The sequence below is a fragment of the Austrofundulus limnaeus genome, unplaced genomic scaffold (genome assembly GCF_001266775.1).
Source record: "Austrofundulus limnaeus strain Quisiro unplaced genomic scaffold, Austrofundulus_limnaeus-1.0 Scaffold354, whole genome shotgun sequence".
In the NCBI taxonomy this organism is placed as follows: Eukaryota; Metazoa; Chordata; class Actinopteri; order Cyprinodontiformes; family Rivulidae; genus Austrofundulus; species Austrofundulus limnaeus.
In genome coordinates this window covers 396,251-416,337 of record NW_013952756.1, presented here as the reverse complement: position 1 = coordinate 416,337, position 20,087 = coordinate 396,251, and the positions used below count along the sequence as shown (strand labels likewise).

General features: G+C 38.1%; 1 protein-coding gene across 3 annotated transcripts in view; it reads left to right on the top strand.

The window, feature by feature from the left end:
* Positions 1 to 20,087, top strand: part of scube3 (signal peptide, CUB domain, EGF-like 3) — a 136,707-nt gene that overhangs the window by 96,306 nt on the left and 20,314 nt on the right. For 2 of the 3 annotated variants that reach the window (XM_014023023.1, XM_014023022.1), the window contains exons 7-9: positions 1,398 to 1,445; positions 9,784 to 9,900; positions 11,225 to 11,347. In XM_014023023.1, the coding sequence (XP_013878477.1) occupies positions 1,398 to 1,445; positions 9,784 to 9,900; positions 11,225 to 11,347 (288 nt within the window). The remainder of the gene's footprint in view (positions 1 to 1,397; positions 1,446 to 9,783; positions 9,901 to 11,224; positions 11,348 to 20,087) is intronic. The other variant, XM_014023024.1, reaches the window with a different exon arrangement.

Sequence of the window (20,087 nt, the reverse complement as noted above, 5' to 3'; positions counted from 1 at the left end):
TGTATGTATGTATGTATGTATGTATGTATGTATGTATGTATGTATGTATGTATGCAGAAAAACAACTGTGTGAATGCTGACTATGGAATACATCTTGTGGCAGCAGGAATTGAATTTGAATTACTCAGATTTAATCTGCATGTGCTTAATTTGAAATTGAATGCATTGGTTTGAAAAAGAATTTTACTAAACTGAAACTGAATTTAAAGTTTTGAATTTGAATTATTTTGTTTTGAAACAGTATTTTGGTCTATTAAACATTCTGTTTGACTACTTTCGCTTTCATTTCCATAATTCACTTTCAATTCCAAAATTCTAATTTGTGTGTCATACATCCTGGTCCTTGAAAAAACCAGCCAGATTAGTCAAACACAGATCCACAGATTTACGTTTCACTTTGGTGAAGTTTCCCTTCTGTATGTAGCAGAGTTGATGCAATCCACCATGGATCAGTCAGCAGCATCATCTGATCAATATGTGATCCATGATGTGATGTAAATGCAACATTTTCTATAGGTAAAATTAATCACTGCAATAAAATAACTTTGTCTGTTTTTGTCACTTTTACAGTGGATTGCATCAACTCTGTTACATTACAGAAGGGAAACTTCACCAAAGTGAAATGTAAATCTGTGTTTGTTTACTCTGGCTGGCTTTCTCAAGGAGCAGGATGTGTTACACAAAAATCTGAACTTTGGAACTGAAAGTGAAAGTAGACGAACTGAAATTTTTAATAAACCAAAAAACTGTTTCAAAGCAAATTAATTCAAATTCAAAACTTTAAATTCAGTTTCAAACCATTAAATTCAGTTTCAATTCAGTAAAATTCATTTTCAAACCAATGCATTCAATTTCAAATTATGCACATTCAGATTCAATCTGAGCAGTTCATATTCAATTCCTGCTGGCACAAGATTTATCCCATATCTGACTCAACATTCACACATTGAAGAGGTCAGATAATTTGTAGCCAAGAGTGAAACTGAACTAAAGCTGTGGCTCAGATTCAAAAATGAATTCTAAAAGGACAAGTTTATACACAAAAACTTAGAGAGTCTTTTCTTTTACATCATGGCAACTTTTAGATCAAGTTTTTCCACATCTCATAATAAAATAATCGATTGAAAATGATTTCTTAATGATTTCTTGATTTCTTGTGTTGATTCAGAAACAAGCAGGGAGCACATTATCCTGTTTAATGTCTGTTATTAAGTCAGAATCTCTAAGAAAAGAAGGTATAACTACTCACTCCCACAGAAAATAGCTGTGAATGAGTTAAATATTCTGTTATCTCACATGAACACTGTGCAGTTTTAGTGCACGGTGAACATAAGAGGTGTTTTTACAATGTGTGCCCCCGTGTGTGTGTGTGTGTGTGTGTGTGTGTGTGCATGCAGGAGAGAGGAGTGTCCAGTCCCAGGCAGCCCCACAGCTGTTCCCTAATGGTAAATATGTGTTCATCTGGCTCCTCTCTCTGGGGGTCTGAGGGTTTTCGGGGAATAGAGGAAGCCTGGCGAGCAGACTCTGATCAAGCCCCTCCCCTCAGGGGCGGGGGGCATCATCCTTCTGACCTCTGACCTCTGGCTCCCCCACCACCTTCCTCTTCCTTCTGTGAATGCCCTTTCAATAACAGCCTGTGTCAAACCACACCTTTTCCAAACACAGCTGCAAACAGTGAGCCTGCGACCTGCAGGAGGGCGTTATATAACCGGACCGAGATGTTCCGCGTTCGATCCCGTAGAGAGGCCCAGTTTATCAGCGTCAGCCCCACAACTCAGTCATTTTTTCACACAGCTGCATTGAAGTTCAGACATTTCTTTTTATAAAGTCTTCTTTTAACTTTTTACTGTCGGATACAGTATTTGGAGCCAAACAGTTGCAGGTTTTATCCTGCAGCGTTTATTTTGGCAACTCACCAAAACCTTTTAGATTTCAAATGTTTTGTGAGTTAGAACATTGAGGACATTTATCATTGAAACTTCACATCAAAAAAAAATACTCGACGCACAACTGTGTTACGTTGTTTACACAAAAAACACAGAGACCTGAAAATGCTTAAGTTCCACCAAGACCAGCTGTAAGAGTAAATTGATCGGACTTGTTTCTTTTATTTTTTTCTCTATTTCCCTTCCTGTTTGGTTCTTTGAGTTGTTTTAAACAACTGATTCTTTTTTTATATTTACAAATTTGGTACATTCACTGAAGAGGATGTTACTGTTATGAACAAGATGAGTTAAACATTTAGAGCTTCATCTGAAGAAAACTTTCAAAATTAAAAGCTCTAGCCACGTTTTTTGTCAGTTTTAAACTAAGCTCATCTTATACGAAAACATTTATCATTTTATTTTATTTACCATATTTAATTTGAAGAGGTTAAAACAGCCTTGCTGCATTTTATCAAAAAGGAGTGGGAAGAAGTATAAACCTATTCTATTCTACCTCTCATCTTTATGTATGTCTTACACAAAATATTTATCAGTAATGTATTATTAATACATTTATCTGGTATTTACATACATATTAAATTTCTGTACATATAAAAACAGTGTTCACAACCTCATAAGCAAGCAAACATGCATGATTTATGCAAACATGCAGAATTAAAAATCATTTGATTTAAATGTGCCAGTGCCGCACATTTCCATACTTGCAGTCAATAGTACTCGCTGACAAAACAAAATAATAATCATAGCAATAAAAAGAGATTATAATTATATAACGCATTTTAAAATATGAATAAATATAACTTCTAAACTATACCAAAAAATGCAGTTGTATTTTATTCTTACTTATTACTTACTTATTGGGATCAATTCCCTTCTTGTGTAAAATGATGGTTTTGTATTTGAAAGGATGGATCTGTAACTGATCAATCCTGTTAAATAATGTGCAAGATATATAATTGGAGAAAATTGAGAAACAACTTTAAAATGATCGGTTTCTAATATTTTACTCTTCATAGGTATATGTTTGAGTAAAATGAACATTGTTATTTTATTCCATGAACTACTGACAACATGTCTCCGAAATTCCAAGCAAACATTTAGTATTTATTTACAGAAAATGAGAAATGGTCAAAATGGCGACAAAGATGCAGAGCTTTTAGACCTCAAATAATGCACAGAAAACAAGTTCATATTCATTTAGAAACAGCAATACTAATGTTTTACCTCAGGAAGAGTTCAGAAATCAATATTTGGTGGAATGCTTTCCACCAAATATAGGGAAACTATGCAGTGGTCTCTTTAAGTTTTTCCAGAGCTGTCTGTATGTTTTTGTAATGACTCTCAGCAACTACCACACCAAATTTTAGCTCAGTAAATTTGACTGTTATAGCTGTTGCTGTATTTGCTGAGGTGGCAGCCATTTTGAATTGGGGTGACTCCAAAATTCTTCCAAGATGTACATCCAGTCATTACTTTCTGACAGTTTCATTTAAAAGTTGTTCACTTGTTCTTGAGATTATTTATGATATTTTGATATAATTCATCCTTGGTGGTTAGTGATGATTGAAAATTGTTCAAGTGGAATCTGTTGGGCTTTAAAGATTGTGAGTTTTTTACATGACTCCATGAGTATTTTAACTCAAGTTAAACCCGCTTATTAGAGTTCACTGCTGCACCGATTGATCTACGGTTCGAAGACACTTTTAGTACAAAAGTAAACTGAATTTCCTGGAAGTGAAAACCATCCTCAGCATAACTGATGGCTTTCAAGAGTCAGACCAAAGACTTCTGCTTTATTTGTGTTTTGATATGACTGAAATGAGTGAAGTTAAGCTTAGACTATTTCAAACACTCCACTGTGATGTTCCTAAACTCCATCATCACGGGCTATTAGCTGCAAAGAGAGAGCCAATAATGTCTCCATGATTCAGCTTCGCTTTATGCAAAAGATAAATCACAAAACTCTGCAAGCATCTGCTCCTTTTTTTACACATGCATTGCTGGGAAACAATCAGTTTAATGAATTTCTTTTTGTTTTCAGCCCAAAAATGATTTGATTCACTGCATTTGTAGAAACACTGAACATCACCTGGATGGTGGAGGGGAGGCTTTTGAAACTCGTTTATATCGCTAAAGTCTTTAAGCCCAATTTTCGTGGCGAAATGTGTTTTCATAAAAACAGCAAAGATACCTCCGAAAATGACCTCATAAATCTGTGAAGACGGATCAAACCTTGATACATCAAAGAGATTTACGATTTAATTATAACATGTAAAAAAGTGAGGGAGGAGGCTCGGTCTCGGAGGAGCAGCAGGAGCACATGAGGGGTTTAAGTTACTATTTGTTGCAACTGTTTGCACATGAACACTTAGTTCCCCAACAAGCTGCACACTAAAACAGTCTGACCTATTTCTAGATTTGCTGTCCTAGTTTCTTTGTTTTTTGTTCTGAAATAGAAACATAAAGAGACATATGTTGCATGCCCCTGTAACAGGTTTGTCTCCTGATATTTCGAGGCGTTACTCTACCGGAAGCATCAGACCTTTTTTCTTTCTCTTATTGTGGAGTTTTATGTTTTTGGAGAAGGACTCATCTCAGAATATCAGATAGGTTGTTGTCTGACAAACTTTATTTCTTCAGAGTAAATTTACTGGAGCTTCTCGTTGCTGGAAAATCCAATGTTTTGTCAATATATATATAAATATATATATATATATACACATGTATCAAAGTGCGTTTCTCCCTTGAGCTTATTTGTGATTTCTGTCCACTCACCATTTGATGGATTTTGTTTGCGGTTGTCATAAACAGCTGATGACATGAAGACTTGTCAACAGCTCAAATATAATCCAAGAAGTGCTGCAGCTAGAAATCATGTGGCTTCTGTCTGAGTGTCTCTGCATGAAACAAATATTACAGAAGATCAGCTTGAAACCAACCCCCTCCTCCTCCCTCGTATCATATTGGATATTTGCAGAAGTGGGCTCTCTCTTGCTGTAATTGCATGTCTCGACTTTTGTAGATGTGGCTGGTGAGCATCCAGAATACACAAACGGATGCACATGCCAGACTGTGTGTCTCTCCCCTGTCTTTACAAAAACCTTAATGTCTGAAATGTTACGTTTCTCTTTTAACACATGATCATTACAGTTTGATGAAACAGCTGCCTGACTAAGAACTCGGGAGGCATGTCCCAACACCGTCTCGTCATCTCGTGTGCCAACTGCTCCTGCTCACACTTTGCAATTACTGGAACCCACAGCACTGTGCTCTTGAGTTTAACTCAAGGCTGATGTATCATTCGCTATCAAGAAGTTTAAAATGGTTGATGCAAGCACTGGTAAATAACCCTCTACATCAGTTCTTCATTAAGCTGTTATTTCAGCAGAAAAAATGAGATATTCCCTCTAGAAGTGCCCCAAGCTGCACCAGAAGTTTAAGTGTAAGTGAACAAAAAGTTATGTAAATAAATGCAAAAGTCAAGTACAGGTTTATGAAATAGAGTTTACATTAAATGTTAAGCTTTTGAGACTGGAGTTGTAATAATTCACTTTGATCTTGGCTAATTTGGAACTAGAGTGTAGCGCATCAGTCTGATCAAAGCTCAGCTTTTTCTCCTCCAAACTGAGGTTGACTTATCTACAACAGGGTGCAAACTGTTTATAACGTTTCTTCAATCACTTCAAAAGATCTGAATTATTGCTTTGAGGCTTTAAATGCATCCCAAAGACTATGCCAACAAATTTTTGATGCAGGATGAATCAGTGTCAAAACCACCAGGAGAATGAAACCAATATTTCTCCACAACCTCCTGGTTTCGTACCTCCTCCAACAACCTTCTGGTTATGATATGAACAGCTGAGTGCAGCATTCTGCTGGGAAAACACAAAGCATGTTTCCTTCATTTGTCTTTTGTTTTTAAAGGGGAAAATCATGTAAAAATCAACTTTTTAGAGTTATATATCATGTTATAATGTTATCCTCTCATCAAAAACATGCCCAGAGTCCTGCTTTGACTCATTCATGCATGTTTGAGAAATCCTGTAGTGTCCTGAGGCAGCCAGGCAGGGGAGCAAAAACCACCGGCTGGGACTTGAACCACGCTTTGGGATCATCTCCTCCTCTGGATTGTGTCTCCAAGCTGAGCTTCCTCATCACAGAACACACAAACCCGGCCCTGTGCTGAAATGGGCGGGGCAGAAGTAGGAGTTTCTTAAAGAGAAGAGGCCAATTTCAAGGCGTTTAGAAACAGATATGATGAGAAGTCAAGTTTATTTTCTATTTAAACATAAAACAACATTTTAATAACAACTGAAGGTGACATAGTTACTTTATTATGGTATAGAATTTAATTGTACCCCTGAGAAACATATTGCCCCTTTAAATTTAGTCACTGACTCAACTATGACCATCATTCAGAAAATATAATATGGTATTAAAAACTATGTTCTCAACAATCAAATTTTAATTTTAAATGTATTTCTTTGATATCTTCAAGCTTTGCTTCATAGGTTTTCAAATTCTGGCCAGATTTTAAAATCCATGCTCGAATAACTTTTCTTTTCTTTTCTTTTTTCCTTTGAAGATCAGGAACCTTTAACTTAAGATGATTCACGTGTTGAACTCCCATCCCAATGACTGAAGTGAGAGTCATGGTGAATGTTTTAAAATGTTTGCATTGTTGGGGGTGTAGGGGTACACGAGCGGCAACATGTAGAGAAGTAATGGATGTGCATTCCCCTTATGACAGCAGTTTTTTTTTTTCATTTTCTTTTGCCAGTTTGTGGTTTAGACTATTCAAATGGGTGTTAACACTGTGCCATAATGAAATTATGGCTTCCTGCAATAAAATCAATTGTTGCTATTTGTTACTGTTGTAAGAACCTTTTAAGATAATTTAAAAAGTGGTCACAAAATATTACAGTAACAGCAATATTTCAAGTCTTAGTCAAGTTTAGCCAAAATTCAAAGAAACTGTAAAACCCCACAACTCTAAATGTACAGGCCAAGCATGTTAAGGTCATTTAATTTATTTATTCATGGGGACTTTGCACATTAATCAACATCACTTCATTATGCAGTGACATAAATTCGCAGGTTGCTACAATACAATAAAAAATTCAATAAAATAATTTATTTGGAAGAATTTCCAGGATAATTTTAATTTCCGTTCTGAGAAAAAAAAAAACTAAACACAAACAAGAATTCTAGAGAAAATGCCCTTTGGACAGATAAGACCAGAGTGTTTGTCTGTAATGAACATCGCAGAGCTTTGCCAGATTCAAACACACTCACTCTGAGTAAACCTGGCCTCATTAAGTTCAAGTTCAGTTTATTTATATAGCGCCAAGTCACAACAAACGTTGTCTCAGGGCACTGTACATAAAAAGAACAATCTAAAGAGGAAACCAGCAGATTGTGTTGAATCACTTCATCACAGTCTCCCATCCTGAGCAAACGGTGGAGAGGAAAAACTCCCTGCTAATCAGGAAGAAACCTCCAGCAGAACCAGGCTGAGGACAGGCGGCCATCTGCCTCGATCGGCTGGTTGAGGGACAGGAAAGAGACACAGACAAACACAGAAGAACTGGTCCAGGACTGGTCCAGGACAGGAGACCATCTGCCTCGACCGGCTGGTTGGAGGACAGGAAAGAGACACAGACAAACACAGAAGAACTGGTCCAGGACTGGTCCAGGTGCACCTTCTTCTGGAAGAGACAAAGAAAAATTTAGACCACATAACCCAGTGGTGTTCAATACTGGTGCATGTTTTAGTTGTTTTGTTGCTCTTCAGCATGTCTTCAAGTTCTGCAAAAGCCTGTTTATCTCTCACTCATTTAAATCAGGTGTTGAAGCAGAGAAGCATTTAAAGCATTTAGGATAGTGGCCCTGGAGGAACAGGATTATATATCCTTTTGTCATTATTTAAGAGTTCAACCTTCATGCTCCTAAGGCCTCCATCAAATACTCTTCTCACCACCTGCTTCACCAAATAGTTTTTTTCTGTTTTCTTATGAGTTATTCTCTTAGACCCTCACAGTCCTGACATGACTTTCTCAAACCATGTCAGGATGCAGCTACGTGCTAGGAGATGATGTCATCTACAACATGGGCTTCACGGCTGCTCTTAGCTTGTTTCATCAATCACCTTGATTGTCTGAACAGGAGGGTAGCATGAGAGGAGCTGCTGACCAAGCCCTGCCAGTGTGCACAAGCCCCACACTGACGTTGTCTACCTTTTTCTTCATCCTCTGCTCTCTTTGACTGAAGCCATGACTAAACACTAACTATAGATACAGTAACTGCTGACAGAACATCTCTTAAAAAAGTACCAGACTTGGTCTTTTAGGTCTTAGTACCTTGTTATTTTCACATACATGTGTAGAATTCTTCATATTTTCCAACAGAAATTGTCGGTCCTGTCTTTTTTTTTCTAAATGTTTCACCAAACTTTTAAGTGATGATTGAAAAATGTTTTTTCCTGTTAAATGTCATCTTAAGATATGGTGGTTTGTCACTACTCTTACACATTTAATGTGTTTTGTTTCATTTTTTTCTCTTTTACCAATAATTAAACTTTTTCAAACAGAATAACTTATTTTTAACATATAGTTGTATAAGGATTATCAAAACACACTGTATTAGTGCTTGTTACCAGATAAAACATTTTAACCACTATTTCAGTTGGAGGATTTTATCTATTTACTTTGTTAATAATATATAATTCTTTCCTTTTTTTTAAGCTGACTGTTTTTATTGTAATGTGACGTGTTAAAGCTCATTTGGGTTGCTTGACAGAACAAGCTGTAGAAAGTTTGATTATAGCTGCTGCAGGCAATTTCAAAAGTAAGTTAAAATAATTAGGTGTTTCCCCAAAGGGTTCCTTGTGTTTCATAAATAAGGCAAACTCTGCTTCATTTTTAACAACTTAACAGGTTGAAGAAAGACAGGTCGAGCTGTGGTTGTGAGTTTTTTTTTCAAAAGAACTCAAACAAAGCTGTGAAGTGTTCAGATACCTACTTGTCTTAATCAAAGTTAAAAGTGATTGTTTCATGTCACAGAGGAGGTTTTATTTTCCTCTTTTTTTTATGGAGAGTTTCCTGCAAAGCTGCCAAAATTTAGCAAGGCCCACAGCGGTCTCTGATGTGAGAGCAAATTTCTCCCGTACTGTTTAAAATGATCGTCTCTGTGAAATTTCTCACTGTCAAGAGGTGAGACTTCGGCTGTCCTGCCTTGACCTTTCGCAATCCAATCTAACTGAAAACACGAGCCAAGCTAGCTGTAACTGATTTTTGTTTTTGATTTTCATCCCCAAAATGCCTTGAGGGTTTTGTCAAAATCAGAAACTGGTAAATCAACCAACCAAAACCAGAAACTCCTCCTCCTTTATAATAGAAGAATGACCAATATCCTTCAGTATAAAGAACTTTTTTAAGGTTTAAATCATCTTTCGAAAAGAGAAACAACCATGTTTTACACACATGCAAGCTCAAAAAACAAGTTAAATTCCTCTGTTTGGCTGTGTTCTCTGTAACATTTCTTCATTACAATCTTCTATTGCCGACAACTCTTTCATTTCTTCACTTTTTATCCCCTTCAGCTGCTGCTTTTATGACTGAATCATTTATTTCCCTCTTTTCTGCCACTAAACACCAAACGGGTCTGCTGTTCTGATTATCTCCGTCTGTTTGATGAAGTTAAAGGCGTGGATGAGTGTGTGGCTCCTAACTCTTGCAGCACTATCAGTATGCATGGTGTTTCATGAAGTAGGTCAGGACAACATGTGCTTTGTATGATTTTTTTGTGGGGGTTTGTCTGACTCCTTGTTCCTCCGCAGAGACCTGTGCGGTGAACAACGGTGGCTGCGACAGCACGTGTCACGACTCGGTGACAGGAGTCCGCTGCAGCTGTCCGGTTGGCTTTACTCTACAGCCGGACCGCAAGACCTGCAAAGGTAAAAAAAAAAAAAACTGCCTGCACCTGTCGTGAAATTAATTTCCTGCTTGTCGTGTAGCCAGTCAGGATTTCCTCTCCTCATGGGGTTTAAAGGAACGGCTGAATAGTTAAGAACCTGTTACCAGTTTGAGCTCCGTGTCTTCGCCAAACAATTGAATTTCATTTTAGAAAAATAACAAATCTTCTGTATTCCAGCTTTAATGACTCCAGTATCTCACTACTCCTAGCCCACATTGAGTAGTTTTCCGTGCACCAGTTTTTCAATCAGTCTGAAGCAGAACATCCCAAACTTTTGCAAACCTATCTAGTTGTGTCTGCTAAAACTTTGCCAAACTTTATATGGAAATTTAGGGGGTGACTAGCAGAACAAAGACACCACACTACACAAAGACACGCTTTGTTTCCAGTCGAGCCAGCACGGAAATCTGCCGGCAACTCTGTGACTTGTTTTTACAAACAGCACAGATAAGAGCGCACCCACTCGTACTGGTTTGGTTTGCGAGGAAACAAGAGGAAAGCAAACCCAGGTGGCACTGGCACGAGAAGACAGGAGCTTACTTCAGGCGAGGCATTTTCTGGGGGGTGCGAGATCAAGCAAGTGGGGGGATTTTTTTAAATTTAATTTCTGCTGCATTTATTTCAACCAGATGATAAGGAATCCCTTCGAGAGGCAGATGCCTCATTTGTGGATTTGTGGTGATGATTCAGAATTAATCAGAGCTGCAGAAAAACTTGCCAAGCAGAGAATTAACCAAAACACAGGGATGAACACGGCACGTACCGACGCAGGATTGGCTGCAGACATGCAGAGAGCAGAGGAATCTGAAGGAGATGGGCACTGATGATTCTGAATTTACTGCTGCAAGGCTTCACTGTGTGAGAGCCCAAGCTCTTTAAAGCCACATGCAAACTGATTTTAGTCCCTCTGAGGACCAGTAAGGTAACCCGTAGAGTTTTATTTCCACTTTTGAAGAATAAATGCTCCTATTGTGCACCTTTTTTTACATAAATCTCCACCAGCTTGATTAAAGCACCTTGTTGAACTTGTGTTATAACCTCTGACAGAGTCACAGGGTTCACATCTTGTCAGGTAGCAGACATTCCATCTGCATATCAGTCTCGCTCAAAATACTCTCCGGTGCATAAATAGGCCACAGCGTGCTAACGAAGAAAGCAATTTGGGGTCGCGTTCACAACTTTCTCCAATTATGCCCAAGTGACAGAAAGGAATGATGTACTGCTGCCCCCTCTCCCCCCCTCCCCTTTCAGCTGCAATGACTGATTTGAATTATCCACTCCTCATTAGGATTTTCTGTTCACAGACATTGATGAGTGCCGTCTGAACAATGGGGGGTGTGATCATGTGTGCCGAAACACAGTGGGTAGCTTCGAGTGCAGCTGCAAGAAGGGGTACAAGCTGCTAACCAATGAGAGGACCTGTCAAGGTAGGTAACTGTTTTTAATTGCAAATTCCCACGTAAATAAACCAATTTTTGTGCACCGTTAGCTATACTAAACACTTCTGTTCCAAGACAGTAATAAGAATTTTGGGGGGATGTCTTCTTAGCAGTGTCTGTGGTTTGTGGCTCAGCTGGAGTTGGGTTGGGTCGCTGCAGAACAAATAAAACAAAACTTTCTTTGAAGGAACATGGATCACCCAGTGCTTTGCCTGCCAAAGTTTTAAATGTCTTACTCTGTCTGTTACAGCACTCTGAGTAGATGTCAAAAATGACCCCCATCTACTACCACACCAAATTTGAGCTGAAAACATGTCAAACTGACTGAGTTGTAGCCATTTTTGTGATTTCTAAGATTGATTTGCTGTTGCACTAATTTTCCAAAAGGTAACCAGGACACATACACCCGTTTAATGTATGTGCTGTGATTACTGTTCCATTGAATGTACATGTGTAAAAATTAAGGCCCGTGGGCCGCATGTGGCCTGCCAAAGAGGGCCCCTTAACTGCTGTCTTTAGTACATTAAGACACCCAGTGTCTAAAATAACATTTAATCATTTAATCTACTTAAAATTGAAGTTTTAAGTATGTCCATAGAAATAATCCTGTAATTATTTCTTATATTTATTTTTCTCTGCAGTCTGCTGTAGCACTGGAATATCCCTTCGTATAATATGAAGCTAGGGGAATTTTTTTTACTTAATTTACCATAATATGTAAATAATTTTTATATCAATGGTAAACTTTAAATGTATGATTCAATGCAAAATAAACAAATTTAAAAAAAAAAGTTGAATGATAATTATACTTGTCCTGCCCCTGAGCTGTTGGCGTTGAGTAACTGTGCCCCCTTGAGCAATTTAGTTGCATAGCTCTGTATTAATGTCTCAAATTAAGCTACTTTTAAGCCAGCATTGACCATAAACTACACCTGCCAGAATGCAACAACTATATAACACAAGTTGATTATGGATAGGAATTCCTTATCAGAAAGTGGGAGAGTTCAAAATTCAAGACCTACCACCACAATTTAACAGTAACACACTCTTACTTGTACTTTTAATAGTATTTCTGTTATATTTATTTCACATTTAGTCAATCATATATGTAGTACTTTTCAGTTTTTATACAAGGACATTAAAACACTGTTTCTGTGTAGGAAATACCACGTAGAGATCAGTTATTGTTTGTTAGCCATGCTCAGCCGTAACACCGAGATGAGGAACATGACGTTTTGTTTAGTCAAAGTTCAAAATGCACCGTTGAAGTTAATTACAACTGGCCCTTTGACGTCCACCATAACACTTATGTGGCCCTCACTGAAAATTAATTTGACACCCCTGATATAGTGTTTCATAAGATATTTTGCTAACAGATAGACAAGGTTGGCTTCAACAGCTATTGCCAAACCTTTAAATTTAGCTCCAATATGAAGTTTGTGCTCAGAATACATGCCTCATGGTGGCAAAATTAGTTAGAATGCATCAGTGCAAAACACATGAAAGATACAGATTTTTGCCATAATTGAGATTTGTGTAAAGGATTGTACGCCAGCTAGCAACCCCAGTATCCAAAAAAGCATTTAATCTTTTTAATTTACTTTTAAATTGAAGTTTTCCAATAAATAAATCATGGAAAATCTCCTGTAAATTTTAAGTTTTTCTCTGCCGGCTTCTGTAGCACCAGGAAATCCCATTGTATAATGTGAAGCTCTAGGATTTCTCTTTTAAAATAAAGGGCCGGCGTTCCTGATGACATCATTCTAGGCCAATATAAACTGAGCGATCAAACCGGCACTCTCGTAAACATAGCCTGTAGCCAAGCCAGGTGATAAAATGCCAGATTGTTTGCTTAGGTTAATTAGCTGTGAATAAATTACGGCCATCTTGGATCAAGGGAATTCCAAATGTTTAAGAATTGTAGACGAACACCCAGTGATTGCTTCCTACGAATTTCATTAAAATTAGTTGTCTACTTCATGAAATATTTGGCTAACAGACACTATCAAAGGAAATCGTCACTGGTGTCATAATCATGGTGACAATAAAAGACGGCCACAGCTGTGTGATGTTACAGCTCCAACTCTGAAAACCCCATTCCGAGGATGAGTTAAGCCACCAGACAAGACAAAGACTTGAAACACGGACGCCAGTTTTTGACTCATTTCAAGTGGAAAAAAGGACGACATGCTTTTTTTCTTCCTTCCCTTATTGATGTGGTTAATCAATACTCAGCCTGGAACACATCAGTGTCATGCGGTGAGATTAGAGAGGCGCTCTGGGTCACATCCCTCTCTGCACTCTGAGTGTGATCAGAGCGAGTGTGCGCTCTATTGCAGCACTTCACAGCCACTTTCTTCTCCCTTCAAGTCTTGTTTTTAAAAGGAATGCCTTTCCTCCATTATCTGGAGCCAAAACAATGCACCGTTTATTTTGCCACAATGACACAGAAAACAGGGAGAAATGCGGTCTTCCTTTTTAAGAATGTAAATTCCAGCTTGTTTCCAGTGGCACGGAGCCTTAAACAGCTCAGCCCCGTGTTGTTAGGGAGCACGGGGTCGAGGACTGAACAGCGCTGTCCTTGTTTGGTCCTCGGTGTTTTTGTCTCGAGACGGGGGCGTGTTAAAACTCACCTCCTGTTGAGAGAGCTGTTGCCAGGTTTACACAAACACACACACACACACACACACACACACACACACACACACACACACACACACACACTGCTGAGTCACCTGTCCGCCTCGTAACCTCTCATTCCTGTTGTTTTTTTCTCTTCGCTCTTTAGAAGAAAAGCAAGCTGAAAGAATTGCATTTTTGATATCTCCTGCTGCCCGGGGTGAAAGGGCAATAATGATTTTGCATCTGTGTGTTTGTACATGCATTCATTCATCTGCTATATTAGCAAAATATCTCAGGAAGCACTGAACAGATTTGAATGAATTTAAGATCTTACATAATGTTATTTTCAGTGTTTGACTGAAATGTCTCATCTCAGCACAAGAGGATTTTAGTCAAACACTCTGGCATGAATCTTTACTATTCATATCCTTTTGGTTTTAAGTAATGAAGCCACTACAGGTATGGGTGTCTTGATGAATACGTTCACGGCCAAAGCACAGTACAAATTTTGTACTGAGCTTTGACATAGTTTGGAAGGAACAGATAGTTTTAAAAAAAGTCTCATTTAAATCTGGACAGGGTACGCTTAGTTTTCATTGTTTTTTGAATCCTATAAATAAGTTTGAAGTGTCTCTTGCAAGATATAGTAAGTAAGTAAGTAAACTTTATTTATATAGCACCTTTCACAGGTCAGAAACCACAAAGTGCTTTACAAGAAGACATAAAAACACAAGAGATAAAACAAGATAGATAAAACAAAACATACAAGTCCAATTTCCCCCATCCTGTAATAGAGTTAATGCACAAAAGCAGAGATGGAAACACATTTGCCGAATAAGTTCTGACGTAGTGAACATTTAAGCAGGCAGTATGCATGGGATTTCTTCCCGGTGCAGTCCAATGTGGAAAAAAAGGGAAAAAGTCAGACTCGTCACCCGATGTTATTGTTGAAAGCTTTCGCATCGGTGCTACATGATTAAATAAAGCAGAGTCTTCATCGCACGTGTAATCACACAGACACACATGTGTCTTACTATCTTTGTGAGGAACACACACAGCAGTCACAACCACGCTCTGCGCATTCTTTTTTTCCCCAAAGTTTGGTGAGAGGTGGATAGAGGGATGCACATATAGCTCTCGACTTGATCTGGCCTCATTTAAATAATAATAAAAATGAACAAACAAACAAACAAACAAACAAACAAACAACCTCCGAGTCTGAAGTCCACCACGTCACTCCTCTTCCTCAGTCTTCATCGATCTGTGTACAAGCCTACTGACAATGTGGTGTGTTTGAAGAAATGGGGAGAATAGGTTTCATGGTGCAGTCACGCACTTCCTGGTCACAAAACGTTCTCTAAATGCGCACCAAATGCATAAAAATGTGCACATTATGGCAAGAATAATTCATCATTACATCTGGTTTTAACATTACTTTTATAAAGTTTGAAGTCCAAAAATTGAAAGCTGTCACACTTTTTTACCGAAGCCCCGTGAAAGCATCACAGCTTTGCCGATCTGAGAGGATTAAAAGAAAAAAATTCCTGTATCCGCATCGTGATCTGGAACATCACCAAAATTTAATGGTGTGTTACTTGTGCCAGTATCCACATGTGGTAAAAATGTCATGACAATCCGTCCACAAGTTTTTGAGTAATGTTGTCCACAGACAGAACGACAGGCCGACAGATATACGCGACCGAAAACATTACCTCACCGATGGCGGAGGTAAAAATTAAAAGCCAGTCTGAACAAATGTGTTTTCAGCTGCTTTTTGAAAATTTCAAGAGAATCAAGGCAGTGCAAAGTTAGAGGCAGTGCATTCCACAGCCTGGGGACCACTGCCCTAAAGGCTTTATCCCCTCTAGTCTTGAAATTAGTCCGTGGAACCATTAACAACCTTTGACTGGGAGATCTGAGGTTGCGAGAAGAGGAGTAGGGCTCTAAAAGTTCAGAGATATAGACTGGGGCTTGACCACACAGGGCTCTAAAGGTAAGAACTAGAATTTTAAAGTGAATTCTAAAATATACCGGCAGCCAGTGTAAAGAAATTAAAACTGGAGTTATGTGTTGTCTTTTCCATGTGTTGGTTAAAAGCCTTGCAGCAGCATTCTGAACTGTCTGCAAACGGTCTAGGTCCTTCTTATTCAAACATGTGAAAAGACTGTTACAATAATCCAGATGAGATGAAATAAAAGCATAGATAATCATATAACCACATATGCTACAGGCTCGGTCACACTATAATGTTTTAGACATCTTATACCTTATATAAATTTGTCCAACACTGAAGATGTCTACCCTACAAATGGAAAAAAAAATCTACTGGAAGCCTTTTTTTGACTTAATCACACTGTAATGCTAGCGAACTGAACTAATATATGAGTAATTTATTCACAGCAAAAATTTCACAGTTCAGAATATGTTGCCAAAAATGTCAGAATGAGCCTTAAGGTATGTCACTGTAATGCACAAACTGATTCCAACTCAAAGAACAAAAATATATTTTCTTTTCAAAGGTTTTGCCATTTTATTTTCCTTTACCTTCAAGCTGCTTAAATGGCTTATTTTCATTTTTATAATCAAATCTTATATATTAAAAATGTAGAAGTTGATTCTCTGATTTGAAACTCCTGTGTCACCTACAAAAACCTAAAAAGACAAAGTAGATTGTGAAAATGGAGCAAAATAGATCCTGTTTAGTTTAATTCCCTCATCTTGCACAAACTGATAGTAAATATTAAATCCTGATAACAACAATATACCCAGGGATTAAATCCAACCTGTCAGCTTGGGCTGAAACCTGCTCCACTTCCTCCTGAGGTCTCCATAGAAACTAAAATCTTGTATCTTTCTGGGAACTCAGACCCTGGGCTGTATCAGCTTGTCCTTCATTTTATCCACCTTGTCTGGCTGCTTGGCTCATTCCTGTTGGCAGCTGGGACGTTTGTCACAGCATGCAGCTCAGCGGCATAGTGCAGCATGTCCTCAGTGCAGCCTCAGATCACCACCACATGTTGTGAACCATTTAAGATGGTCATTTCTGCAGAGCAGCTGTGCAGGTGTTTTATTCTGAAGGCCAAAAATTCATTCAGACTTTTAGGAGATAGTTCAGAGCTTTCAAATGGGGCTTCTGTGGAAGTGATATGAACAAATACAGCGGGTAAAATAAGTATTGAACACGTCACCATTTTTCTCAGTAAATATATTACTAGAGGTGCTAATGACATGAAATTTTCACCAGATGTCGGTAACAACCCAAGTGATCCATACATACAAAGAAATCAAACCATAAATGTCCAGAAATGAAGTTATTTGTAATAATGTGGAATGGCACAGGGAAAAAGTATTGAACACATGAAGAAAGGGAGGTGTAAAAAGGCATGGAAAGCCAAGACACCAGCTGAACTCTCTCAGTAATTAGAAAGCAAGCCTGCCCCTTGTCAGTGATTAATATCAGCTGGTTCAGTCCCAAATGATGGCCAGGTATCACACAAGAACCATCTGATGATGGGTAAAAGTAAAGAGCTCTCTCACGACCTTCGCAACCTTATTGTTGCAAAGCATAATGATGGCATCGGTTACAGAAGAATGTCTAAACTTCTGAAGGTTCCAGTGAGCACTGTTGGGGTCATAATTCGGAAGTGGAAAGAACATTATTTCACCATAAACCGATCACGACCAGGTGCTCCTCACAAGATTTCTGACAGTGGAGTGAAAAGAATTATCAGAAGACTTGTCCAAGAGCCAAGGACCACTTGTGGAGAGCTTCAGAAAGACCTGGAATTAGCAGGTACGATTGTTTCAAAGAAAACAATAAGTAATGCACTGAACCACCATGGCCTGTATGCACACTCACCACACAAGACTCCACTGCTGAAGAAACAGCATGTTGAAGCTCCTTTAAAGTTTGCTGCACAACATTTAAACAAGCCTGTGTAATACTGGGAGAATATAGTCTGGTCAGATGAGACCAACATTGAACTGTTTGGATGCCAGAATACACATCATGTTTGGAGGTCAAATGGCACTGCACATCAGCCCAAAAACACCATACCAACAGTGAAGTTTGGAGGTGGGAACATCATGGTGTGGGGCTGTTTTTCAGCATATGGTACTGGCAAACTTCAAATAATTGAAGGAAGTATGAGTGGAAAAATGTACAGAGACATTCTTGATGAAAATCTGCTTCCCTCTACCAGGATGATGAAGATGAAACGTGGCTGGACATTTCAGCAAGACAATGAGCCCAAACACAAAGCCAAGGAAACTCTCAGCTGGTTTCAGAGAAAGAAACTAAAGCTGCTGGAATGGCCCAGCCAATCACCTGACCTGAATCCAACAGAAAATCTATGGAAAGAACTAAAGATCAGAGTTCATAGAAGAGGTCCACGAAACCTTCAAGATTTGAAGACTGTTTGTGTGGAAGAATGGGCCAAAATCACACCTGAGCAATGCATGCCACTAGTTTCTCCATACAGGAGGTGTCTTGAAGCTGTCATTGACAACAAAGGCTTTTGTACAAAGTATTAGATAAATTTCAGTAAGTGTGTTCAATACTTTTTCCCTGTGCCATTCCACATTATTACAAATAACTTCATTTCTGGACATTTATGGTTTGATTTCTTTGTATGTATGGATCACTTGGGTTGTTACCGACATCTGGTGAAAATTTCATGTCATTAACACCTCTAGTAATATATTTACTGAGAAAAATGGTGACATGTTCAATACTTATTTTACCCGCTGTATAACTTGTTTAAAATCGCTTCATGAATGACCTCAGTTTGCTTAAATAAGAGTCTAATTCTGACAGAAATGACAAGCTTGCTGCTACCATTAATATTTTTTTCAAAAATATCATTCAAATACTATTTTATAAAAATTCTGCTGCTCAGTTTTATCTACTGAGTCATCCTACTGACCAGTTATTCTGTAATCATGAAATTCCTGCCAGAATTACTCCAGATTGCACCAGAAGTGCTCCAGCAAACAATCATCTAATGAGAGCCTGGTGGTGATATGAAACATATTCAGAGTATTTACATGAATTGCTGTGAAATTTTTGAGATTTGAGTTTTAAAATGAAACAAACAAATGAGAAACTAAAAGTATGAATTATAAAGACAAACTTCCTAACCTTGCAGCCTTTAGACACATCAAGCATCAACCAAAGATCCTTAAATTCAAATCATTCTGAACTCAAATCCAAACTTTCTGCTTTCATTTTAAAACTGGCTTTTGCAATGCTTTTATTTTGAAGATGAGTTGGTGCCACCTGTGTGCACTTCGTATCTAGAGTCTCTCCACTGGTGTTCCAATTCCTAAGAAGATTTGACTTACTGCCATGCCATCACTTGATAAAAAAATCAAGCACAATGTTGTGTTTTTAACAGATATTTAACAGAGACCTCCAAGTATTTATTTACTGAAGTCAGTGGTAACAATTCCTACCCAAGGATTTATTTTACCTAAAAATTCAGCTTTAGCTGTTGAGCCTGACCATAGAAACTTGAATAAAGTAAAATTTGATCAGTAAATCTAATCTGCTGCCCTAAACTTTACAAGTGTAGCAGTCAAGTCAAGAAAATTTATCACCCTTATGTTCTTCACTCAAATTTGCTGCATATTATGATAAACGTATAAGCAGTTATTAAACTAGTGCACAACAGAAATTTAATTTTCTTTCACTGAAAAAAGAAATGCATAAAATACCTATTTTATGTTGCTACTTCAATGCTTGTTTTTAAACTACTGCAAATCAGGCATACTTATCCATAAATTATTTTCGAAATATTCATTATTTACGTTAAATCTACAAACTAAATTCTCAGCGTGTCTGGTTCAGAGTTGGATTGTCCTGTTGCAAATGTCCTAACAATGAAAATTATATAGTATTTCTACTAATTATAAAATAACGTTTACATGTTAGTTTAGCTTATTGGTCCACGTCTCCACAGTGTTTTCAGTTTTTGATGTGGCGCTTTAGGAATAATAAATTCCCACCCCTGGTGTCGTCTCTATTCTTTGTGACCTGCTGTCTGAGTGAAAGTCAAGTCTGGTCTGTTTAATCAAAAAATGGATCTTTTCTTACCCCCCCCCCCCC